Here is a 26,278-nt window from a genome sequence, read left to right as displayed (position 1 = left end):
CTGGCTTGGGAGAGAAGGAGGAGACATGCGGCATATGAAGAGGATATTGCGATACATGTGGGTGATGTGAGAGTCTGAGGGCTGAATTAAATTAGGCCGTTGTCCCAGTTTTCTTACTGCCAGCCTTGCCTTCCACACACCTTGCTCGTGCCTGTCTCAGACAGTGGTGGCTTCAACTCCAGCCACAGACAACACCCAGAGACCAAAATTCTGGGCGAGTGGCTGACTTTTAGAAGTCGTAACAATTATGTTGGGAAAAGGCCTGACTCTCAGTTCCTGAACCGAAAATCTATCGCTGTGTCTGTGGAAAGGGATTGGATTGTTAACTACAGTTCAGCCAACTTGTCCTCTTGCTGTACACTCAAACATACATATTTGTAAAACTATGAACAACGATAGGGAATATGAACCCTCATTGAATTTCCTTTCACTCATCCAGGAACAACATTTTCAGTTGTCGTCCGCATCACATCCTGGTTGAGATAATTAGGCTCGGCTAGAGGCCAAGGTTTTTAGCTTTGGTAGAAAATTAGATGTGTTGTTCCCATTCTTTTGGGGGTAAAATGGGTGTAAATCATCCCAATGTTGTCGTGCTGATCCAATTGCTAAATACATGGGCCTCATTTCAACAAGTGTTCAGCTCCTTGAAGATGTTAGTGAGGGGCCCTGCTGGCTATTGAAAGACCCGGGGCTGAATTCTCCGGTCCCTCAGCCGTGTGTTTCTCAGTAGCGCTCAGTTCACTGATGGTGGGATTCTGTCTTCCCATCGCTTGTCAGTGGGATTTTCCATTCAAGCCACCCCACGCCGCTGGGAAACCCGTGGGCGGGGTGCGCTGCCCGCGGGAACAGAGAATCCTGACGATCGTAGAATTCCAGCCCCTTTTTCAAAGTTACAACCCGATGAACAGGATTCTTCAGTGGCACCATGCCAACCACCGAAAGGTAAATTGAAAACTATTTAAAAAAATAAACTCTTCCTATAGAGCCACGAGTGCTTCCCTGCTTTTGAGATTGCCCTTCTCAGTGCCACAGGAAGCAGCGTGCTTCCTCCAATATCTTTGAAAGAATCAAAGTTGTTTGGATTTATCACTTTAACCTCGCATCTGACACGAATATTTAATTTTAATTGCAATGTCCCACGATGTAATAAGAAGGACAAAATGCATTCTTGAAATTTTATTTTATAAATGCCATTTAGGTAAACAAAGAGTTTGCTGCATTTTCCTTCGAAAGACAGGACAAAGTAATGAAGTTTGAATCAAATTACTTCATTGTACAATAGAGTGTCTGAGCCAGGGAAATCCCTCTTGAACCATTGCACCCATTCATTCATCGGCGTTGCCGTCCTCAGTTTATGTTCATTCCGACATTCCACAGGTAAACCCTGCATCATATTATTTTACAAATTAGTACCCCAGTCTCACACTGCTAAACCGGTCATCTCTGACATGCGTCGAGGCCAACCTCTCGGCTCCATGTGCAACATATTTGGAGGCGAGATCATGCCTTGTAGGAGGGGTATTTTAAGCACGTTACACATACAATATCCACAGGTCCTGCATTATTCACATGACAACTGCCATTTTCTGTGGATTTTTTTGTCTTGCCTCTAAATCCTAATGGCTGAAACACTGCATCTTACATGAATGCAAACGTCAAAGGACCAATCCCGATTGAAGTGCCTCCACCTTTCATGTAGGCCCGAGTGCATTTGACTTTTGTTACATCTATCAGACCAAATAAAGGCCACAGGACACCGGAAAGCTAATAGCAAAGTAAGAATACATTAACTAGAGATGCAATATGTACAGTATGTACCCTGATAACCCAAGTCACAAATGTGCAAATTAAAAAAGTAATACCAGTGTGATTTTAAAAAAAAATGATAAGAAATGGTAAATTCAGTAGTTGAACATTTCGATGAATTTCAAATAAATTAACACAAAATAAAGTGATTTCCGTGGAGTTCGAACAACTTTGGTAAAATGTTTGAATGAAACGACTCTTTTGCTTCCTCTTTGGATGGTGTCATGATGTGAATTGTGAATTGACTATTTGTTGGGGGAAGGCAGTTTTATTTGCCAGGTGAAAGGCGTTTTGTTCTGGGTGGAGCGGTCCTGGTTGTCTTTGATCTGCTGCCGTGGTGCCACGTCTTTCGCCCTCAGCGCAGAACTTGTGCAGCTTCCATCCATGTGGGCGGACTGTAATACTGAGGTGTGTTGCAGAGTTCCCTTTTAGAAGGCAGTACTGGCCGCGTTTCCTCTTCTTCCTGCGAGTTGCACCATCTCCTGAGGGACCTTGTCGAGCTGCTCATAGGCCAAGCAACCTTCTTCTCCTAGGCAAGGAAGAATTGTGGGACATGAGAGTGAGATGATTTTGTGATTGGGTTGTGACTGTGACATGCACATATTTTCAATACATTAAACATTACAATGAGCCCAATTTGCATGTGGCGGGTTTATGGTGAATCAGAGTACCATCAAATTTCCCACCTTAGAAGGAGGAACAATGGACAATGCAATCTAAAGTGCCACATAACTGGCTCCATTCTCCATGCTATTTAACTCTTTCCTTTTCAGATGTTTATCCACTTCCCTGTTGACTACTATGATGTGGCCGTTGGACTGGCGTGGGCACAGTAAGACGTCTTACAACACCAGGTTAAAGTACAACAGGTTTGCTTTGAATCACGAGCTTTCGGAGCACTGCTCCTTCCTGAGGTGAATGACTTTAACCTGGTGTTGTAAGACTTCTTACTGTTAACTACTGTTATGAACTCTAATTCCCTTATGTTTAAGGATGTTCAGAGATTCCACATGCCAACAACCCTCTGCATAAAAGAACATCTCCTAACCACTTTCCTCATTCTCCCTGGTAATTATTTTTAATTTATGCCCTGGCCAGCTGGTGAAACAGAATTTTCCAGACTAATCTAATTGAAACCCCCAATAAGTTTGAACACCACTAGCAGATCTCCTCTTAATCTTTCCTGTTTTTGTGAAAAGGACTCTACTTTCTCTCGCCTTTCCTCATAACTAAGGCCTTCTCCCCTTCCTTTACTTATTCCATGGCTTTGTCGCCCTTCCTAAAGCAGAGAACCACATGTGTACACAATAGGGTGAAAATTCCTGCAGGCCCATTTTCAGGCTTGAAGTGGGCACTGTGCACTGGGGCAAGTCAGAAACTCGAAACCAGTCAAAAATTGACTTCAGGCTACAATGATACTATCTGTGCAAACTTAAGGTGCCCGTTGCTCCTCCACAGGCAAGTCACCCATTTAAAAATAAATATCAGCTGCTTCTCAAAAGGTAAGACCTGGAGGAAAGGCGGAGGCTGGTTGACAGATCCTAGTGTCAGGAATAGGACCCTGGAACCACAGTTTATTTTAAATATTTACCTTTTTGTGCTAGTTGCTGGAGGCTGTAGTGGCTGCTGAAGAATTTTGAGTTAAGTGGGCCCGACTCCTGCTCTGTGTATCACTAACTAATTTCTCAGTGAGGGCCTAAGGTAGGCGACAGGCTCTTAATTTACATAGTCAAGGGTTTAACGCCGATTTTAGATGGCCATCATGGAATCCTGAAATATGCCTCGAAACAATATCAAGTTGGACATGTTTCAAGTTGTGGCGTGGGGCATTGATCTCTGACATTGACCCTCATTGGGCAAGATTCAGCGGCACAGAAACAGAGTCCTATTTCGGGTGCATTTAGCGGTGTGTTTCTCAGCATCTGCATCGCTGAGAAAGACCCCACTAATCAATGACAGTTTGCCGGTTGTTTTGTGACCTCGTTGACCCGTCAGTGCAAGAAGCGTGCTTACAGATTGGGGCGCCATTTTTAAAAGCTGCCCGATCTTCTGACCCCCCTTAGCGATCCCACCATGGAATCCAACTTACCTCTCAAAGGGTCATTGAGATCCCCTCACCTCACGTCTTATGGGCAAGGCACCCTGTCCCCAACCCTTGGCATAAACAACCTGGCACTCGGTACATTGACACCCTGGCAGTGCCCCTGCCTGCCTGAGCCTAACCCTCACCCGGGGGTCTCTAATGGCCTGGGAGACCCCCCCCCCCCCCGGTACCATTACGCCTGGTCCTGTGGACCAGTGCTAAACAATGCCCTTGCCAGGTCACCCAGGCACGACCATTCGGTCCCAGGGGCCAGGATAATCCAGTGCAGACATCATTAAATGAGGCCCACTAAAAATGCTGATCTGGATCAGGCCTAGTGAGGCCGATATACGGATCGAGATGACTTACGAGACTCTGTTGAATCTTGCAAGAAGTTTCGATCATTGTGAAGCTCGTGACATTCAACGGTCTTGACCCGTCACCAGGTCAGGCGCGAGGAGGCCGGTAAATCGCCTCCATTGTTCCCATTTTACATCCATGAAACAAGTATAATGAGGTTCAATTACTATCCCAATTTTCCAACTGATGTTTAAGCAATAATTTGTCTATCTCAGCACCGATGCCCTATGTTTTGTCATCTTCTCCACTTACTTTCAAAGATTTGTGTATCTTTCTGATATTTTACTGCTATGAAAGTAGGACGTATAAGCATGACTAAGCTGATCTTGTGCAAATTCTAAATTGTGCCCATAGGCCATGGTGTCATTTCAGGAACATTTAAATATGTGTACGTCAGTCAAACAATCCCCCAGGCTCTTTTTGTTCAGTGCTAACAAAGGTTGCATTACTTCTGTTCAAATACAACAATTTAAAATAGAGCACAATTTACATTGAAGAATCAATAGCAGATTTTATGTAAAGATAAAGTGCATGGAATTGCGGGTAGTGTCTTGAAATGGATAGAAAGCTGGCTAGCAGACAAGAAGCAAAAGGTTGGAATGAATGGGTCACTTGCCAATTGGCAGGCAGTGACTAGTTGGTACCACAGGGATCTGTGCTAGGACCCCAACAGTTCACATTATATATTAATGATTTGGACAGGGAACTAAATGTAGTATTTTCTAATTTGCAGATGGTACAAAGTTGGGTGGGAGGGTGAAATGTGAGGAGGATGCAGAGGTTCTTCAGTGGGATTTGGACAGGCTGAGTGAGTGGGCATATACATGGCAGATACAGTATACCGTGGATAAATGTGAGGTTATCCACTTCGGTAGCAAAAATAGGAAGGCAGATTATTATTTGAATGGGTGTAAATTGAGAGAGGTGCATACTCAGGGAGACCTTGGTGTCCTCGTGCATTAGTTGCTGAAAGCACACAGGTACAGCAGGTAGTAAAGAGGCAAATGGTATATTGGCCTTGAATTGGCCTTGAGAGGATTTGAATATAAGAATAGGGATATTTTACCACACTGGTATAGGGCATTGGTGAGGCCACACCTGGAGTATAGTGTGCAATTTTGGTGTCCTTATCTGAGGAAGGATGTTTTGCTATGGGGGGAGTGCAGTGAAGGTTTACCAGGCTGATTCCTGGGATGAAGGGACTGTCATATGAGGAGAAACTAAATCTGGTAGGATTATATTCATTGGAGTTTAGAAGAGTGAGAGGGGATCCCATAGAAAATTCTAACAGGATTAGACAGGGTAGTTTCAGAAAGAATGTTCCCAATGTTGGGGGACTCCAGAACTAGGGGTCATAGTTTGAGGATAAGGGGTAAACCTTTTACAACTGAGGTGAGGAGAAAGTTCTTCACCCAGAGAGTGATGAATCTGTGGAATTCATTACCACAAAAAGTAGTTGAGGCTGAAACATTGTGTAATTTAAAGGAGGAATTAGATACAGCTCTTGGGGCTAAAGGGATCAAGGGATATAGGGAAGGTGGGATCAGGGTATTGAATTTGATGATCAGCCATAAGACCATAAGACCATAAGACATAGGAGTGGAAGTAAGGCCATTCGGCCCATCGAGTCCACTCCACCATTCAATCATGGTTGATTTCAACTCCATCATAATGATCATAATGAATGGTGGAGCAGGCTTGCAGGACTGAAAGGCCTCCTACTGCACCTATTTTCTATGAATGTTTCTATGTAATAACAGAGTTGGGTTCTATTTGACTAGTGACAGTACTCTGGAGATGAATAAGCAGTGTGGTGCCTCAGGACAGCTATATAGTCAGATCTGATCTTACGATACCTCTGCCTCCAGTCATATTCCCTGAACAGGGAAAGTCCAAACTGGGGCATTGAGCCAGAAATACTCACCCCCACATAAAATGGAGCCCTCGTAATGTTACCCTGAGAGGTAATTGAGAAACTTACAACACCCAGTGGGAAATTCATCTGCCCCCCCCCCCCCCCAGGAACAGTGCTGCTTTCTATGACCATGGATGGACAAAAGGCACCCACCATCTCCTCGGATTAGACTGACTATTGACACCTAGCTTTGTTCAAATTAAAGCTCCCCTTGTGTGTATAGATCACAATGCCCAACTTAATGTAAAGTTTTATTTTGCAACCCAGTGCTACAATTGTCATGAATTTGACCCTTCTTTTTTTAATGATTGTATCCTGGTCAGCAGTAAGAATCCCCATGCTGGTCAATCAACCTGGTGATACGGCAGCACAATGGCTCAGTGGTTAGCACTGCTGCCTCACGGTGCCGAGGACCCTGGTTCGATCCTGTGGAGTTTGCACATTCTCCCCTCTGCGTGGGTCTCACCCCCACAACCCAAAGAATGTGCAGGGTAAGTGGATTGGCCACGCTAAATTGCCCTTATTTGGAAGAAAAAGAATTGGCAACTCTAAATTTATTTTTTTGAAAAAGTAATTTCAACAAAATTCATCCTGGTGGCTTGACGGGCCAAATGGCCTACTCCTGCTCTTAATTCGTATGCTCGTCCATTTGCTGTAGTTTTGGAGACACGCTGGAAGATCACAGATCTTGCTCCCAACTCAATAAATGACACGGTGATGTCAACACCCACACCATTAAAAAAAAACTCCACGAGAAGCAAATGGCAAGTCATGGCAATGTATACCCCTCTTTTAATACAGCTCATTGCAACCTGTCTGCAATAATTTCCATGTACCAGTCTCAGGGACCTATTTGATTCATTTGTGTGTGGAAAACAGGACAGTGAGAAAATGATGCGAAAAAGAAGTCCAAAATGTAAGTGTTATTGCTGTCAATCCTGATGCACTGGAAGATATGACAGCCGTGTTGCTGATCTATAGATCATCATTTTTCACTTTACACCTATTGACACATACAAATGTACATTCTGTGGCAGAACAGTTTCAATTCAAAAATGTTGAAGCAATTCCACAATTCCCCAAGATACGAATTGAATTTGGTTTTGATTTCACCAAGTGAAAATAAAATTATAAAACAAAATTGGAGGGAAAGAGATCCTGGTCATTTGAGCTCACTCCAACTCATTACTCAAATAGATAAAGGGACGTTTTGCAGCACTGACTACACTACCTCACATGGACGCAGGTTTAATACGGTTCCAAGCCGGCATGGAGGAGAGAATGGAACAGATAGGCATAGTGGGCGCGATTCTCCGCCCCCCACGACGGGTCGGAGAATAGCGGGAGGGCCTTCCCGACATTTTTCCCGCCCTCCCGCTATTCTCCCCCCCCCCCCCCCCCCCCCCCCCCCGCCCAACTCCCGACACGAATCGCTGCCGCCGTTTTTTTACAGCCGGCAGCGATTCACAGCTGATAGATGGGCCGAAGTCCCAGCCCTTTACGCTGTTTTTACGAACGGCAAACAGACCTGGTCTGGCCGTTCGTAAAAACGGCGGGAACAACTCGCTTTTTATAACCATGGCACCGATTGGCACGGCAGTACCACGGCCGTGCCAAGGGTGCCATGGGCCCGCGATCGGTGAGCACCGATCGCGGGCAGCGGGCCCGATGCCCGCGCACTATTTCTCCTTCCGCCGCTCCGCAGTATCCATTCGCGGGGCGGCTGAGGGGCATCCCAGCCCGCGCATGCGCGGGTTTCGCGCAAATACGCGATGACGTCATCCGCGCATGCGCGGGTTGGAGTCTTCCAATCCACGCATGCGCGGCTGACGTCATATGACGCGTCAGCCGGCGCTAACTCCGGCAAGCGGGCTTAACGAAATTCGTTAAGCCCGTGATGCCGGAGCTTACGGCGTCGGGCTGCTAGCCCCGACCGGGGACCAGAATCGGTTCCCGGTCGGGAAGGGGCGCGCTGGCGTCAAACCCGCCCGGGTTTGACGCCAGCCTTACGATTTCTCCCGTTTTGGGAGAATCGCGCCCAGTGATTCTCTGTGCTGAATTCATATCACAATGCAACATCAGCTGCTTTTTGCCTGATCTCAATTTGCCTCTTGGCATTGTGAGGAGGTTTGCATTAACGTCAGTACGGTCTTCAAAATGAAATGTGTAGGTTTTACAGTTTAATTCTCTTGGCCTCGATTCCTACATGATAAGAGCACCAAACATAAGATCAGGGGTTACCACACCTGACTCCTCGCCTGCCTGCCTGATCTTGCATCCAATAATTTCCGTGGCCAAATAATCAGCCGAGCTGTTAATCCACAGCATTTCAGTTGTTGCCACAACATGAAAAACCTGACAGCCACGGCATTGATTGTACAAGTCCGACCCAAACTGTTGCCAAATTTTGAAGAAAGCACCGATCTACGTACTGTGTGGCTCACCCACATGGAAGAGCACTCACCGAGTGAGAGGAGTGATTCAGCAGCAGCTTGCCGGAGAAGTTCTCTCTCAGATTGGCACAGACTCACCAATATGTCAATGCTTTCACAAGCCTGCGGGGAGAAACATTGAATATTTGGAATTAGTTATATCGGTATTGGTGAAGAACCTTGATTGAAGGCTTATCATTCCGAATGTCACACAATAATATTCAATTAGAGTTTCGTGATCCATGAAGTAACATGTGGTTATGCCCTCAAATGCCACTTGTGGTATTTTGGCAGGGCAGATACCCAACTAAACTGGCTTATTCCAGTTCTACACAAATGGCCACAAGAGGATTCTATTACACTCCTCCCACGATGGAAAATAATAATAATAATAATAATAATAATCACTCATTGTCACAAGTAGGCTTCAATGAAGTTACTGCGAAAAGCCCCTAGTCGCCACATTCCGGCCCTGTTCGGGGAGGCTGGTACAGGAATTGAACCTGCGCTGCTGGCTGTGTTCTGCATTACAAGTCAGCGATTTAGTGCACTGTGCTAAACCAGCCAGTAAAACTTACACAATGTTCAAAATATCATATAACGTTTGGAGGTTTTGTGTGTTTCATTTATTTATAGATCTAACTTAACCACCAGTTTCCTATTTCCAAGAAGATACCTCCTTCCTTGACTCAAACTTTCAGCACTTGGGGAAGGACCTCCACCCAGTTGGGCCTTAGTCTGAGGTGATGTTTTCTCCAACAAGGTCTGATTTTGTCCTTAAACTTCTGTTTGATTGTCCACTTTATCACTTTATCTGTCTGACTTGGTTCGGAACTAGTTTCAGTTGCCACTTGTGTTGGAGCAACTACTGGTACTCTATTCGTAGCCCAACTATCCAATTCATCGGATTCATTAGACCCAAATTCCTCCTTCTTCATGAAACTCTGAAGGTAAAATTTAATCTACATGTACAAACCTAACCTTTTCACTCCCAAACATATAGACCAAATATGTGCGACAACCACATACTTTGACAACTCTTCATGGTAACCACTTCCACCACAATCATTATGATGACTCTCTTTCTACCTGGATTGTTTCTCTTCAGCTGACTGTACTAAATGTGGTTTCAGCAATGACACCTCATTCTGGGGTGAATTCTCAGAAACAATTTAGCTGGCGTACTGTGTGGGGTGTGTTATGATAACTAAACAAAAGAATTGCCAGTTTGTGATTCAATAATAACAGATGTTTCTTCCAATTTGCATCAGACGAAGCTCATACTGAACAATTGCGCTCCATTTGAAGCAGGACGGTACGGCAGTACACGAGTGTGTTTTACCTCTTTCCTTCGAATAAATTTTACAATATCTCCTGAAGAAAACTAAGGTCAGTTGTCGGTCAGAATTTCCTCAGGGAACCCATAAACAAAATGGCAGGAATTCTCCGTCTGTTGGATTCTCTTTTTCCGTCGGCGGCGCAAACCCGGTTTCCTGACTGCGTGGAATGGCTTCAATGGGAAATCCCATTGACAAGCAGCGGGAGTTGAGAATCCTGCAATCAGCCAACGGTGCAATGCCGAGATAAATGCGGCTGGGGGATTGGAGAATCCCACTCAAAATCTAGAGTTTTGTTAGCTGTTGTTCGATTCATTGGGAACCCCTCAATTCACTTTGAATAGCTATCTATCGCAATGAATAGCTGTCTCCCTTCAAATTCTGAAAAAATCTATGCGCAGTCTGTCTAACTGGCCATTACCACTTTTGCTAAAATACTGATGGCAGCTTCTTTTCTACTGCTTCACATGTACTGTGCTGTTTCACGGAGTCTTTTAGGTCCTTATCAAACCCTGGCCACCAAAGACAATTTCTCCCGAGATTCTTAGTCAATCTCATCCCCAAGTGTTGATCATGAAGATCACATAACAACTGTGATCTTTACAGTTCAGGAATTACCACCCGGGATCTCCACATAACACAACGTTTATCATCCCTAAACATTAAAAAAGCCTGATTTCCAAATCCAGTATCTGTGTTGGCCACCTTTTTGCGATATAGTCATAGGCCCTGGCCAACACAGGGCCTCCACAATTTGTTTTAACAATGGAAACTGCTGTGAGTGGCATCTCTTCTATTCGTGAAATAAAAAATACATCTTCCCTGTTGGGCTCTACCTGGGATGGGGATGGTAATCTGGACAAAGCATTGGCATTCTAATCGTCTGTGCTTACAAATATCATACTGGTAAGAAGACTAAGGGCGAGATTCTCCGCAAATGCGGAGAATCGTAAAGGCTGCCGTGGGACAGGCCCTGACCCACGGCAGCCTTCACGCCCACTTCCGGGGCCGATTCTCCCCTCTGGCGGGGCTAGGAGCGCGGCCCCGTGCGTCATGGCTGCGTGGCCTTGACGACCGTCGTCAAGGCCGTACGCCAAGCGTCACGCCGGCTGACGCGGCTGATGACGTCAGCCACGCATGCGCAGTTTGCGTCTTTTCCCTCAGGTGCCCCACAAGACATGGCAGCTTGATCTTGCGGGGCGGCGGAGGGAAAAGAGAGCGTCCGTTACGGACGCAAGGCCCCCTTGGCACGGCCGTGGTACTCCTGTGCCAATCGGGCCCCCAGATGCCGCGAACGGGCATCTGGCGCCCGTTTCACGACGGCAGCAAGCAGGTGTGTCGGGCGTGGGGGGGGGGGGGGGGGAGAATAGTGGGAGGGCGTGAAAAATGTCAGGAGGCCCTCCCGCTATTCTCCCACCCGGGGTGGGGGGCGGAGAATCGCGCCCTAAGTTTGTTACGGTGGCACACTGGTTAGCACTGCTGCCTCACAGCACCGGGGACCTGGGTTCGATTCCAACCTTGGGTGACTGTCCGTGAGCAGTTTGCACTTTCTCCCTGTGTCTGTGTGGGTTTCCTCCGGGTGCTCTGGTTTCCTCTTCACAGTCCAAAGATGTGCAGGTTAGGTAGATTGGCCATGCTAAATTGCCCTAGTGCCCAAAGGTTCGGTGGGGTTATGGGGTTATGGGGATAGAGCAAGTGTCGTAGGTAGGGTGCTCTTTCATAGGGTAGGTGCAGATTCGATAGGCTGAATGGTCTCCTTTTGCACATAAGGGATTCTATAGAAATCCCATCTTTACATTCATCCTATAGCTAAAGTTGGTACTGGAGACTGGATTCAAACGCACCGGGCGCGATTCTCCGCACCCCACGCCGGGGGGAGAATCGCGGGAGGGCCGGGCGAATCACGCCACGCCGCCCTGGCACCCCAGAGAGAGAGAATACGGGGCGAGGTGCGGCCTCCAACGCCGGCTGTTTGTCTCCCGATGGGAGAATTCCGCTGACCATCTCTAGCCAAATAATGGAAAATATCCATTTCCTATTGACCCTATCAAAACTCTTCTAATAAGCTCTTCTAAATCTCTTCATCTTTCCTCCTCAAGTGAAAATAGTCTAATCATTCAAAAGGGAATTGGATATGGACATGCAGGGCAAGAACACACAAAGGACGCAGGTCAGGTAGGTAAAGGTGAATATCTCCAACTGAGTATCTGGCACAGCTCGAATGATCGACGTGTGCTGTGACTCCGACCATTATTATTATTCTTGCACTGAGAATTTAATAAAAGTTGTACTTACTTTGATGCATTTCAGTGCTGTGCAAGCCGCTGTTTGGATCTTTACATTGGGTTGGGTTAGCGACTTGGTGTAGTAAAGCAAAGCCTATGAAAGAGAGGAAAGCATTCTTTCAAATGTACGATCAATAATGTTCTAAAGGAAGTTCAAATGCAATTTTACATCAGATCAAGAGAAAATAATGGTCTGGATGCTCTTGGCACCAGCTCGCCCCTCAATCTGGAAGGAAAGTTGGCTTTGGAGGGACCAACGCCTGTCTCGCAGCAACAACACCCGAGGGACAATCAGGCTGAGTGTCTGACCTCTGTCTCCTCAGTTGAATGGAAGTCCCACTTTCATAACAGGTCTTGCAGTCCCAGCAGTGCCAGGACTCCGTAGTGGACGCTGCTGGGACTGCAAGGAGTCACAGGTCAAAGGGCTTTTAAGGCGAGGATTGATTGGAAAGCCTCGGGATGGAGGTGGAAGGAAAGGGGTGGGGGGTGGGGGCTGGAGGGGTCTGTTGTGTTTTGGAAAGCTATTGGGAGAAACAAAGTGGTGGCATCTTGGACGGGTGCCTCATGTGTGCACAAGGCACCTCGGATTGATGTACCTTCTCATCCTTCTTGCTTTTCTCCACTGACTTCGCTTCCCACCCATAATATGCAGCCCCTCGTGTCTTCTTATCAAATCTGTGTGACCTATCCCCTGTTGAACAAGGAATCTATCAATTTCTTTAATGTTTTAATAAAATCTGCATTCACTGAACCAGATGGCCTTCCGTTCCATAAGCTAACAGCTTTGTAAAATATTCACTGATTGTTATGTTTAAGGTGTCAGCTCTGACTCAGTGGGCGGTACTTTCACTTCTGGTTCAGAAGGGTATGGATTCAAGTGCCTTGCCTGTAACCCAAGGGCACAATGTAAGCTGACACCCCGTACAGTAATAATAACACAACATGCTCAGCAGGTTTGCCAGCATCTGTGGAGAGACAAACAGTTAATGGTGTGATTTAACTCACAAAAAAGAATCCCGTTGTGGGCGTGCATAGTGGGGTGTTTCTCGGTGCCTGCAGCGCCAAAAACGACCGCACTATTTAACGGGCCTATGCCGGTTTTTTTGGCCTGGGTTGGGAACGCACTGCCTCGACCACACTTACCCCACTTTCTGCATTCCTGAGCTCAGTTTGCCAGTGCAGGAAGGTGACTCGGGGATTGGGGAGGCATTTGTAAATGCTGCCCAATCCTTTGACGCCTTCGCTGCTTCTCCACTGCAGTCTCCTGACCCTCCTACTGCCCCAACGTACTTCTTAGCGGGGCCTCAAGCACCCCTCACCCGACCTTTAAAGGGCCAGACACCCCCAGGCCCAATCCCTGGTATGGCAGTGACACTTGGGCATCCTGGCAGTGCTAGGGTGATACTGACCGGGTTCCTGCCTGGCAGTACCCAGGTGCCAGCAGGAGTGCCAGGTTACCACCCGGCCCAGAGCGCAAAGACCCAATGGCCTGGGAGACACTCCCCCCCCCACAGGTGCTCTTATGCCTGGTCCACATTTGTCTGGACCAGTGCCAGATGGCGCCATGGTGAGGTCTCCCAAGTGAGGCCGTTAGTTCCGGGGCCTCGGGAGAATTTGGCGTCGGCATATTTAAATGAGTCCAATGTCGCATTTAAATATGTTAATCTTGGTGAGATCCAGATCGTGGTGTCTCGTTAGATCTCGTGAGGAGGTGTTCTGAGCATTGCAAATCTCCCAAGATGCCCCTCGCAAGATTTAACAGCCCCATTGAGTCACCAAGTCAGGCTGTTAGACTGCGCCCAACATTTCCATTCTGTATGACTCTTCCTTAGAGCCCATACAGTATCAAGTGTTAGACCTCTATAGTCCTGGCCAATTATTATTCCTCAATCAGCACCATAAAAATAGATTTTCTGACCATTTATCTCACTGCTGTTTGTGCACAATTTGTCTTCTGTATTTCCTACATTAGAACAATAACCATACTTCAAGATTAATGCATTGTCTGTGAAGCGTTTTCAGCCACCCGTTAGCTTTGTCAATCGGTGTATTAATGTAAATTTTTTCTTCCCAATTGATACATCTTATGGCAAATTCTCAGATATTCATGCAGAGAAAAGGAACTGGTTCCCGCTTTTTCATGAAAGCATTGAGTACTCAGATGGGGTTTAGATACAGAGTTAGGTTCCCTCTACACTGTCCCCATCAAATACTACAAGGACAGACACAGCATTGGGTTAGAACAGTTGCTTCACAGCTCCAGGGTCCCAGGATCAATTCCTGGCTTGTGTCACCATCTGTGTGGCGTCTCCCCGTTCTCCCCGTGTCTGCTTGAGTTTCCTCCGGGTGCTCCAGTTTCCTCCCACAGTCCAAAGATGTTGAGTTTAGGTGGATTGGCCATGCTAAATTGCCCTTAAAGTCCAGAAAAAGGATTGGGTGGGGTTACTGGGTTACAGGGAGGGAGGCGGTGTGGGCTTGGGTCGGCTGATCTTTCCAAGGGGCTGGTGCAGACTCGATGGGCTGAATGGCCTCCTTCTGCACTGTAAATTCTATGAAATCTAGAGTGCCGTGATGCTGATGCAGAGCAAAAGGGGGCAGCATTTTCCTACTTTCCTGACGCGACCCATTGAATCATCCATTGCTGACAAAAAATCCAGTCAAAAAAATACCAGTCATGTGGAGTGACTAGAGAAGCTGAGATTGTTCTCCTTAAGAGTGGAGAAGTTTCCAAGAAGAAACTTGGTTATGCAGGGATTTTGTAGAATGAATAGAGAGAAAGTGAGGCGCGATTCTCCGAGCCCCGCGCCGGGCCAAAGAGTCGCCACAACCGCGCCACAATGCCCTGACGCTGGCGCACGATTCTCCGAGGTGCAGGGAATTGCCGCCATTTGCTCCGGCACGTTTGGCGCGGCGCCGGCCGCGGGCCACTGGAATCAGCGGGGCCGCCGATTCTCCAGCCTGGATGGGCCGAGCGGCCGCTCCAACATGACAGAGCCCCGCCGGCGCCGTTCACCCCTGGTAGCAGCCGGCGGAAACTCTGCGGGAATGCTCGGGGGGTTGGCCTGTGGGGGGGGGGCTCCTTCACTGGGAGGGGCCTCCGATAGGTCTGGCCCGCGGTCTGGGCCCACCGATCGACGGGCCGGCCTCTCCCCCAACTGGCCTATTTCCTGGCGCGGCCGGCCCCTGAACACCGACCCCATGTTGGGTCTTGGCCGGCGCGCATAAGAAGTTCCACGCGCATGCGCAGGATGGTGTGGCCCAACTGCGCATGTGCAGGATTGAGCTGCCCCAACTGCGCATGCGCGGGTTGGTTCAGTGCCGAGGCTGGAGTGGCGTGAACCACTCCAGCGCCGTGCTGGCCCCCTATGGGGGCCAGAATAGGTCATGCCCGGGCCCTGTTCGCACTGTCGTGAAACACGACGCCATTCATGACGACACGAACACTTGGCCTCAATTTCGGAGAATAGCCCCCAGTGTTTTCAGTGGAACAAGGGTCAAGAATCAGAGGACACAAAATTGAAACAATTGCAAAAAAAGTGAAGTAATTTTTTTACGTCAGGAGATGTCAAGATTTGGAATTCACTAGTTAAAAGGGGGTTAGAAGTAGATTCAGTAGTAACTTTCACAAGGGATTTTGATATGTAGGATAACAATTGCAGGGACACGGAGAGAGAGCAGGGAAGCAGGGACTGATTACTTGGCTCTTTGAAAGCGATGGTACAGCAGAACACACCAAACAATCTCGTTGTGCACTGTTAGATTCGACAATCCTAAAATAAACAACAAAATAATGAAGTTGTTTTCTCGGCACTTTCAGTTGGAAACCTCACCCTGCAAAGTTACCTTAAGGGATAGAAAATAATAGTCAGCACGCCAGGCATCCTGATGTTACAACCATTTTGTCAACTATGTTAAAGAAAGAGTCAACTATGCGCTGAATTCTTCGGTTGCGCCCGCCGCAAAATCGCCACGAACGGAACCTCAGGCGGGAATTTCCGGTCGGCGGACAGGCATGGCTGAAGAATCCCGCCCTGTGAATCCAATGTTTTCAACCGACAGTGAACTTGAAGGATAAATGAGTTTACCTGCTGTAAATGCAGAGACTTACACACAGTTACCCAGTGATACCTCTCATTAGAACTACTTCAGTATTTAAGTAACAAGCCTCCACTTGCGTACAGATAAGTTGAAGTAATGGCAAGTGTGCCAGTTTTCAAAACTTCATTAACGGGATGTGGATGTCGCTGGTTAGGCCAGCATTTATTGCCCATCCCTATTTGCCCTTCAGAAGGTGGTGATGAGTTGCCTTCTTGAAACAATGCAGTCCTTCAGGTGTAAGTGCACCCACTATGCTGTTACGGAGTTAGTTCCAGGATTTTGCCCCACCGACAGTGAAGAAACGGTGATATATTTCCAAGTTGAGATGGTGAGTGACTTGGAGGTGAACTCCAGGTTGTGGTGTTCCCAGGTATCTGCTGCTCTTGTACTTCCAGATGGTAGGGGTCGTGAGTTTGGAAGGTGCTGTCGAAGGAACCTTGGTGAGTTACTGCAGCACATCTTTGTAGATGGTACACATGGCTGCCACTGTTCAGCGGTGGTGGAGGGTTTGAATGTTGGTGGAAGGAGGAGCAATCAAGTGGGCTGCTTTGTCTTGGATGGTGTCAAACTTTGTGAGTGTTGTTGGAGCTGCACTCATCCAGGCAAGTGGAGAGTATTCCATTACACTCCTGACTTGTGTCTTGTAAATGGTGGACAGGCTTTGGGGAGTCAGGAGGTGAGTTACTCACCGTGGGATTCCGAGCCTTTGACCTGCCCTGGTAGCCACAGTATTAATGTGGCTAGTCCAGTTCAGTTTCTGATCAATGGTAATCCATCACGCATCAAATATAACTGCATGTAGGTAATATGTATATCGTTGTACATTCAAGTGACTAGAAATTGAACTAAACGTCGTAAATTTTAAATATCTCTCAATATTGTATTCGGGTTTTACCTTTTCTCTGAAATTGTTGTCTGTTGAAGCGGTAGCAAGGAAGGAGGTTGCAGCCTGCACTAAGTCACTGTTAGTTTCCAGTAGAAGAAAAGCTATTGCTTTTAAAGTCTCCTCGAAAGGTTGAAGATTCTGGGCTGGCTGTTCTTCCAGTGTTTCCAGCGTCTTTTCCGGCTGGGAGGACTGAAGAGTTTGCAGTAGCATGACTACATTTAAAAACAAAGAGAATGGTTTTTAATCAGCCATCCTCCATTTCAGCTCAAAGCTTAGGTAAAGAAAAAATATATGAAACAAACAAAGACGTCACACACACACACACAAAGTGTTTCACAGCCAATCAGTACTGTATTAATGTGGGCCGTTTTGCAGCCAATTTGCACTCGGCAAACATCAATATAATAAATATCACTTCTACTTCAGTAATGTTGCCTAATAAATAATTGTCACTGGGAGGAATATTGCTATTTTCTTTTTCAAATAGTTCTGTGGGATCTTTGATGCCCACCTGATTTATTGGCTCATTGAAATGACAGCACCTCTGCCAGTGCAGAACTCACCCAGTACTGCACTGTAATAAGATAAAATGTTGGAAGTCAGCAGGTCTGGCAGCACTTATGGAGAGAGAAACTGCGCTAATGTTTCGAATTCCTGTGACTCTTCTCCAGAGCTCCGAGGAAGTCATAAGGACTCGAAATGTTGGGCGCGAGTTAACGGGATGAAAACAGAGTCTCATTTCGGGCGGGTTTAGTGGGTGTTTCTTGGCGCCAGCAACGCCGAGAATGATACCGCTATTTAATGGCACTTGGTCAATTTTTATGACCTCGGCAGGGCCACTTTGTAACCTGCACTAATGGCACTTTGCAAACCACACAAAAGCATGTATGCCATGCCCCTCATGTTGCTGAGTTTAGTCAGAGATGCACGCAAATATAGCCACAATTTCTGTTTGCTGTATACATGTGATGCTTCTCAGGTGTTAAACCAAGGCCCTATTTAGTGGGATGTAAAAGGTCCCATTGCACTCTTTTAAAGAATAACAGGGGAGTTCTACTGGTTGCCTGGCCAATGGTAACAAAATTAACCAATTATTCAGCCCACTGTTGTTTGTGGGAGCTTGCTTTGTGTAAATTGATTGTCATATTATCACACAGTGACCACACTTTAAAAGTAATGAAGTGGCTGTGAAAGTGTGAAATCCAGTTCCCTCTTCCTTCTTTGTTAGTTCAGACTGTGCATTGGCAACATAACGCTCAGAATGGTTTCAATGATGTGCGGGCAGACTTGAAAATGTTGGGAAGAGATGCAGGGAATGATTTTAATCCAACCCAGGAAGAATGCAGGGGGTTTGAGCCAGAGAATCACTTTATACCCTGTCCAATTTTACTCTCTGCACTGTCGGATATAAAACAGGAAACGGATTTGTAAGGGTTAGGTTAAAATTACCTCTATACTGGGCAGGTTTAATGAGTTACCATCCTGGGGCTGATTCATGCAACAGGAACACAGCTTGCGATTTCAGTCACAAAGCATTCATCCCAAATGATTTCCTAGCTGGTAAAGTTATGTACATTCATAAAATCTACCCTTTAATGTGTGGCACAATAGTCAGAAAATTCTCTCAGATCAGGGCAGGATATGCAAGTATTTGAAGGCCTCATTGAGTAGAGGAATCAAAGTAGAAGGGAAAATAAGGCAAGATGAAGGGTATTGAGAGAATGCAACAAAATAATGAGCAGAAGGAACAATGGTCTGAGGTTTGATGAAGTTAAGGTCAAAGTCACTTTGTGTTGCTCACAGGTAGCGTTCCCGAGTGTCCACCCCGTAAAAAAAGCAGCTAAAACCATCATTTTGTACCTTCATTTGTCAGCTGTGCTAGGTGATCTCCAAAGTCAGATATGTTGTGACGAGTCAGGTAGTTAGCAAACTGGCAGATGGTTATCACTTCCTGTGCATTGGGGGCAGCGAATGTCTCCGATTTATCGAGCATCTGATTCACGACTGTTCGAAAGACTGTGGATCAGGAAATTGGGTTAAAGCATGAAAATCTCAGAAGAGGTGGACATACGATTTGACTCAAATATAAGGGCCGAGATTCTCCGTTCCCTGCCGCTAAGATCGGGGATCCCGACCAGGCACAGAATCCCAGGTTGGGCCAAAAATGGGATGGCCACCAGGCGGCAGAGCCACCCCCAGCCTCCGCTCCCACCCTGCTGCCCAGAGCTCGCTGGCAGGAACATGTAAACAGCTGACTTGCATTGATTTGGATGCAATTACTGGGCTGGAGTCCAGGGAGTCAGCCTATTGCCCATGTGCCCCATTGCTACTACCTTGCTGCAGAGGGAGGGTCCCCCATGGTTCTGGGTGTTGGATGGACTCGTGCTGTGGTTCAAGGGTTAACCCCAGAACCCTACCCTAGGATGGGGTTCCCGTATCTGGACTGCCCCTTCCAGCCCTGGGCAACCTGAAGATCACTCTTGGCATAGTGATCTCAGGAAGCCGTCTTTACAAGATCCTCACCCTGGGCTGACCTGTTTAAACTCTGGGTCAAAATCCTGGAATTCTTTCCCTAGCAACACTGTGGGTGTACCTACATCTTAGGGACTGCAGCAGTTCAAGAAGGCAGCTCCCCACCACCTTCTGAAGGGCAACAAGGGATGTGCAATAAATGATGGCCTAACTAGTGATGTCGACATTCCGCAAAATGTATTTTTATAAAATTATTACTTTGACTTTGTCATTTAAGTCCAAGGGTGGCCTCTGTGGGCGAGGCTGACTCTACCTGGAGCAGCTGACGGTTTTTTGCCTTTACCTGCTTCCGAGTGACCTGGACCCCTCTCGTTCACACTTCTGCCAAAACGGAGACTCATTTGTTTCATCAATCTGTCCACTGGTGCATAAAATGTATTTCCTGAGCGCGAACTCTCTACCCAGCTGGAGAGCAAAGCCTGGTTTTCTCGTAGCTGTGGAACCGCTGTAAATAGATGATTGAATAACACAGTTCAGTATTCAAACTGAACATTAACTGAAGAAAACAACGGAAAGCTTTTTTGGGGGGGTTTGCATCCCTGGGCAAATAGTGAATTATTTTTTCGCTTTTCATGAAATTTTTGCAGTCTAATATTTTTTTCCCACATGTTAGTTTATCCCTGACTAGTAACTTTGATAATTGAATGGCAAAGAGCAAAATCCATTTTGGGAACCACATAAGTGGATGGAGGCCATTTAACCCATCGCGTCTGTGCATGACTTTACAGTAAAATGCTATGCCCATGTATGAATCACTTTAATCCCTGAAATGACCTATTTCATGGATAGGGTCCTGCCCATGGCGGGAATCATCACAGATGGGAGAGAAAACTTGATGGACCAGTCAAAAGGTCTGTTGACTTCAGGTGGGAATTATGGGACCAGAAAATCTCGGCCTAGAGAATGTTTTACAAGCAGAAAATTCACTTGTTTTAGCTCCTGCCCTCTGACCTGCCTCCATCTGGGTCTGGACTTGGCCTTGGATGGCCGCTTTGCTAACGCCCTTTATTTAAGCAGGATGTTTTTTTCGAACATTAAAAAAAAGTATTCCTTTCTCAGAGTTACAGAGCCAATGTGCGGAGTGGATAGGGCAAACCCTTATTCCATCTCCTTGCTTGCTCCAAAAACCAATTGAATCCAATTCATGATCCCCACAAGAGAGACATACAGGATCCAAGCCGACAAGAAAAGGCATTGAACCTGGACCGAAATTCTCCGGCTATTTGCTGGCAGCAGGATTGTCTGGACACTCCAGCAGTGCATCCTCTCCTGCGAGTTTCCTGGCGGCGTGGGGTGGCTTCAATAGTTATTCCATTGGCAGCAGCTGGAGCAGAGAATTACGCTGTCAATGAACGACATACCGTCTCCCACCACCGGGAAACAAAAGGTTGGGATGCCGGACAATCCCGCCCCTGATCTGGGCCTTGATCTTAGCCAAAAGGCCAAACATTAACATTTTACTCAGGGATTTAAAGAAAATGGATCTGCAATAAAGTCAAGCTGACCTGCAGTCATCCGTTCTTGCATCCAACAATTTACGATCATAAGATGTCTTTTTTTTTAAATGTGTTTTTCAGTTTCTTTAAGGGCATATGGAGAAGACGCACTTCAAGTCCTATCTAAATGTTACTGAAAGGTGTGCCTGTGGCACCAGTCCTTTATTTAAATATTCCTGCCGCGTGTGTTTGTCAGATTGTCTCTTTATTTAAATATTCGCAATTTATGTCTGTGACACATTCTACTTATTTACATATTAATGTGATGGAAAGGAAAACAGAACAATGGAATTCCAAATTAAAGCAGAAAACCCTTTGGTCTCTGTAATGAGAAAAGACAGTTTAATCCGTGGGGTAGAGGTGGATGATGTTCCTCCCTGAACCCCCACTGAATGTTTGGCAGGTGCTGCAAATCTGAGGTGTGACTGGCCCCATTTTCCTGGCTCCAGAGAGGTGCATGTTCTGGGTGCACTCCAAGTGCAGCTCCACCCCCTGGCAGGACTATGCATTGGGATGGCAACAGGTGTGATGGAACGAGCTTCCAAAAACAATCTGGCATTGGCTCCAGTGAGCAAAGTTTAGAACATTAGAGAGTGATATTTGGCTCCAGGGGGAACAGAAGAATGTACCATTTTCTAACAGAACCTGGTGGGAATAATGAATGAAGAGCTTTTGACAAAAACAAAGGTGTAATATCCCACATGGGACTAACGTGTATTCCCCGTGATCCTCGTGGAGTACGAGATCGCCTGCTAAGGGGCAGAGGAACTCTATTAACCATTGTATACAAGGTCGGACAGTAAGGTACTGACCAGAAGAGGAACCCACTAGGGATCTATTGGGCAGTGTATATACCGATATTGCAAACAAATCTCAGTTCTTTATTTTACTTGGCGTGGACCCGCCGTGTCCTTATTAAACAAAGGTGAGTAAGGGCAGCACGGTGGCCTAGTGGTTAGCACAACCGCCTCACGGCGCTGAGGTCCCAGGTTCGATCCCGGCTCTGGGTCACTGTCCGTGTGGAGTTTGCACGTTCTCCCCGTGTCTGCGTGGGTTTCACCCCCACAACCCAAAAATGTGCAGAGTAGGTGGATTGGCCACGCTAAATTGCCCCTTAATTGGAAAAAATAATTGGCTAATCTAAATTTATAAAAAAACAAAAAACAAAGGTGAGTTTTTGTTTTGATTATTATGGGTTTTAACCTATCAATTACCTTCTAACACACGATTAATATTTCCTGGTTTCTCTGTGCTGAGCTCTGCCAAGGTTTCTAGTAAACGAGTCTGTTGGGAAATCCTATCCAGCAGGTTGTCCCGAATGATGGGCGACGCTTCAAATGACAACAGTTGCTGTGAAATGAAATGAAAAACCATTAATATTTCTCCAGTGTCTACTGTACTGTGGTATATTGAACAGGTCTCCAAAAAGTTTTTCTTGAATAAAGCTAAAGTAAATGAGGTATTTGCATTATATCTGCTTAATAACAAGTACAGTTGGACTGTGCAATGTGTGCTTCTAACAATTATGCATTGGCAGGATTTTTTGGGATGGTGTGGTTTCACCCTTCACCCGAATGGAGGGATTATCCGGCTCTTCCCGCCCGCGTCGCCAAATCCCACAAAAGGTGAGCCCCCTCCCCCCCACCCCCATCTCCGCAACGTGTTCCCCAGTGGCTGTCCGGAGCTATTTAGCACATCACGGAGTATTAATTGGCTTTAGGTGGGACTTCTGCCCCTCATACAGGCTGAAGCCCTGCCTCAAAGAGCCAGCGCCAATCTGATTGGCTGGCACTTCTGAAGCCCGAGCAGTGTCAATGGCCAGCTAGCCCAGAAGGAAAATCCAGATGAGCTCAGATGTGACTGGTACTGGTGAGAACTGGTCCTGTATAACCTGAAAATAGAACTCTAGTTCGGACCAGTTCTCCTCATTTCCATGTTTTACTGCAGGACTGGGACTACAAGCAGTCCAGGTTCAAAGTCCCAGAATCCAAATCAGTTCAAAAAATATGTATTTTGCTGGATGTGGGTGTCGCTGGCTAGGCCAGAATTTGTTGATCATCTCGTATTACTCCACCGCCACCTTCTTAAACCGCCGCAGTGCATGTGTGTAGGTGCAGACACAGCCCTGTTAGGGAGGGGGAGTCACAATTTTGACACCGCAACAATGAAGAAATCAAAATGCTGTGTGGTTTGGAAGGGATCTTGCAGGTGGTGGTGTTCCCATCTGTTGCCCTTATCCTTTTATATGGTAGAAGTTCAGGTTTGGAAGGTGCTGCCAAAATAGCCTTGGTGAGTTCCTGCAGTGCATCTTGCACATGGTACACACGCCTGCCACTGGGGTCGGTGGTGGAGGGAATGAATGTTGAAGGTGGTGGATGGAGTGCCAATTAAGTGGGTTGCTTTGTCCTCAATGGTGTTGAATTTCTTGAGGGTTGTTGGAGCTACATTCCTTTAGGCAAGTGAAAAATATTCCATCACACTCCTGAGTTGTGCCTTGTAGATGGTGGACATGGTGGCACAGTGGTTAGCACTGCTGCCTCACAGTCCAAGGACCCGGGTTCAATTCCGGTCTCGGGTGACTGTGTGGAGTTTGCACTTCTTCCCCCGTGTCTGTGTGGGTTTCCTCCAGGTGCTCTGGTTTCCTCCCACAGTCCAAAGGTGTGCAGGTTAAGTGGATTGGCCATGATAAAGTGCCTCCTAGTGTCCAAAAGGTTAAGTGTGGTTACTGGGTTACGGGGATATGGTGGAGGAGTGGGCTTAAGTTGAGTGCGTATTCCAAGGGCAGGTGCAGACTCGATGGGCCAAATGGCCTCCTTCTGCACTGTAAATTGAATGATTCTATGACAGGCTTTGGGGAGTAGGGAGGTGAGTAACTCCTCACAATTTACAGCTGCTGACCTGCTCTGATAACCATAGGATTTATATTGCTGGCCAAGGTTTTGGTCAATGGTAAACTCCCCACTGTGGGGAAGAATTTCTTCACTGAGAGTGGTGAATCTTTGCAATTCTCTACCTCTGAGGGCTGTGAAGGTTCAATCATAGAGCATATTCAAGACATAAACCAATAGCTTTCTGCATTCTAATGACACCAGGGTTATGGGAATAGTGGGGGAAATTGGTGTAGTGGTAGATGATCTTCCATGACCTATTTGAATGGTGCACCAGGCTCAATTGGCTGAATGGCCTACTCCTTCTCCTATTTTCCTGTGTATTGTTATGCTTCACCCTGATCAGCAAGCTTACCACAACTGGCTTGAATTCAAGATTAGCTGGAAAAATATCTCGCTGTAAAACCTTAACATGGCGGCTACAGCTATTTTCCACCAAGATTTAGATTTAGATTTATTGTCACATGTACCAAAGTACAGTCAAAAGTATTGTTCTGCGTACAGTCCAGGCAGATTGCTCCATTCATGAAAAACATAGGAAATATGATAGATACACAAAGTAAATACACAGCCATTGGGTGAAGCATATAGAATATAATGCTAACTGTAGCGAAGATGCATAGCGAGATCAATTCAGTCCATAAGAGGGTCATTCAGGAGTCTGGTAACAGCGGGGAAGAAGCTGTTTTTGAATCTGTCGGTGCCTTAAAATGGAACCTGACACTTTAGTGACTGCCTTGTGTTTTGAGATGCAAAATATGATATCACAAATTATGCGTCCCTCTCAAAAGTCATCATGGGTTGAAACAGTGTTTGAGATGCCAGGAATAGCCTGCTATTCTTCACCAACAAGACACTTCGTATAACTAGTGCACTTTCAGTTGGTTTCATAATGCAAAAACTTGCACAAACATAAAGGCCTTGAAGGAAAATCTGGATTGACCAGAAGACACTGATTATGGTCTGGGAGCTATGCAGTAAAAAACAATCAACAAGCACCTTGAAGACATTGGTTAATATATGGAGTTGTCATATACATATCGACGCATTACCTGGAAAAGCTGTTCTGAATGTTGTAAGTGCTTGACAATGGCAAGGTCGAGATTTTCGTTTCCGGTGGTGAGTGGGAGGGGACTTCCAGCAACACTAGTGCCAACCCCTGTGTCTTCCGTCAATGCCTCACTGAGATGACCTCTGGCATCTGGGTGTTCTGAACTGTTGTTATTGAAAGCAAATCCAATCAATTACACAAATCTCAGAAGTTTGAATTGTGTTTGATATCATGTAAACCCACCATGTTGAACAGAAAACTATATCAAAATAATGCATTCTAAAATATGGTTTAGAGATTCAGATTATAGGGCTTAGCTATCCAAAAATGCGACAGTTTTGTATAAGTTCCAGACGGAACTTATTGCAGTCCTCGTAATCCCCCAACACTTGCAGCTTTGACTCCTTCCGAACCTGTCTGCTGCAAATTCTGTAAATATTCCTTTCCATTCTAAGTTGCAAGTTGTGAATTCTCCATAACAGAAAGCTGTTCTTTAGTGTCACTACTTTCTCTAGTTTCTGGTGATTTTGATGAAGACGTGTCCTCTATTCTTCCATTTTCCCATTGCCAAGTCCTAATTTTAACTAATTTTATCTATTTGTATTTTATCTGCTGGCTCCTCTACATTTTGACTCCAGTTAACCTTGGTCCCTTCAGGTCCCTCCAATTGTTGTGTATAGGCCTTTAAAATTTCTTCTGTCCTATGTTATCTCATGTTTCATTCACTGCCCACATTTCATTCTCCTTGGAGTTTGCCCAACCAGCAGCTACCATCCTCCATTTTGATGATTCTGCTTTTAGTTCTTCCGTATCTATTATTGACAGTGACAGACGTGTGTACCATCTACAAGATGCACTGCAGGAACTCGCCAAAGTTCCTAATGCAGCACCTTCCACTACCATCTAGAAAGACATAAGCAGCAGATACCTGGGAGCACCTGGAGGCCCCCCTCAAGTCACCCACCATCCTGACGTGACAAATATCACCATTCCTTCACTGTCGCTGGGTCAAAACCTTGGAATTTCCTCCTTAACAGCGCTGTGTGTGTACCATCAACTCAGGGACTGCAGGGATTCAAGATGATAGCTCACCACCACCTTCTGGATGG

At 46.3% G+C, this 26,278-nt stretch overlaps 1 protein-coding gene across 6 annotated transcripts in view; it reads right to left on the bottom strand.

Annotated features, from left to right (window-relative positions):
• Positions 1-1,161: 1,161 nt before the first annotated feature.
• Positions 1,162-26,278, bottom strand: part of ripor2 (RHO family interacting cell polarization regulator 2) — a 310,961-nt gene continuing 285,844 nt past the window's right edge. For all 6 annotated transcript variants that reach the window (XM_038797027.1, XM_038797033.1, XM_038797031.1 and 3 more), the window contains 8 exons: positions 25,171-25,333; positions 22,445-22,580; positions 20,018-20,179; positions 19,063-19,218; positions 17,212-17,414; positions 12,229-12,312; positions 8,629-8,719; positions 1,162-2,335 (listed from right to left, as the gene is read on the bottom strand). In XM_038797027.1, coding sequence (XP_038652955.1) covers positions 2,235-2,335; positions 8,629-8,719; positions 12,229-12,312; positions 17,212-17,414; positions 19,063-19,218; positions 20,018-20,179; positions 22,445-22,580; positions 25,171-25,333 — 1,096 coding nt within the window. In that variant the 3' untranslated portion in view covers positions 1,162-2,234. The remainder of the gene's footprint in view (positions 2,336-8,628; positions 8,720-12,228; positions 12,313-17,211; positions 17,415-19,062; positions 19,219-20,017; positions 20,180-22,444; positions 22,581-25,170; positions 25,334-26,278) is intronic.

This window comes from Scyliorhinus canicula, chromosome 5 (assembly GCF_902713615.1).
Source record: "Scyliorhinus canicula chromosome 5, sScyCan1.1, whole genome shotgun sequence".
NCBI lineage: Eukaryota > Metazoa > Chordata > Chondrichthyes > Carcharhiniformes > Scyliorhinidae > Scyliorhinus > Scyliorhinus canicula.
The sequence above is the reverse complement of the archived record's forward strand: the minus strand, read 5'-3'. Positions and strand labels throughout refer to the sequence as shown.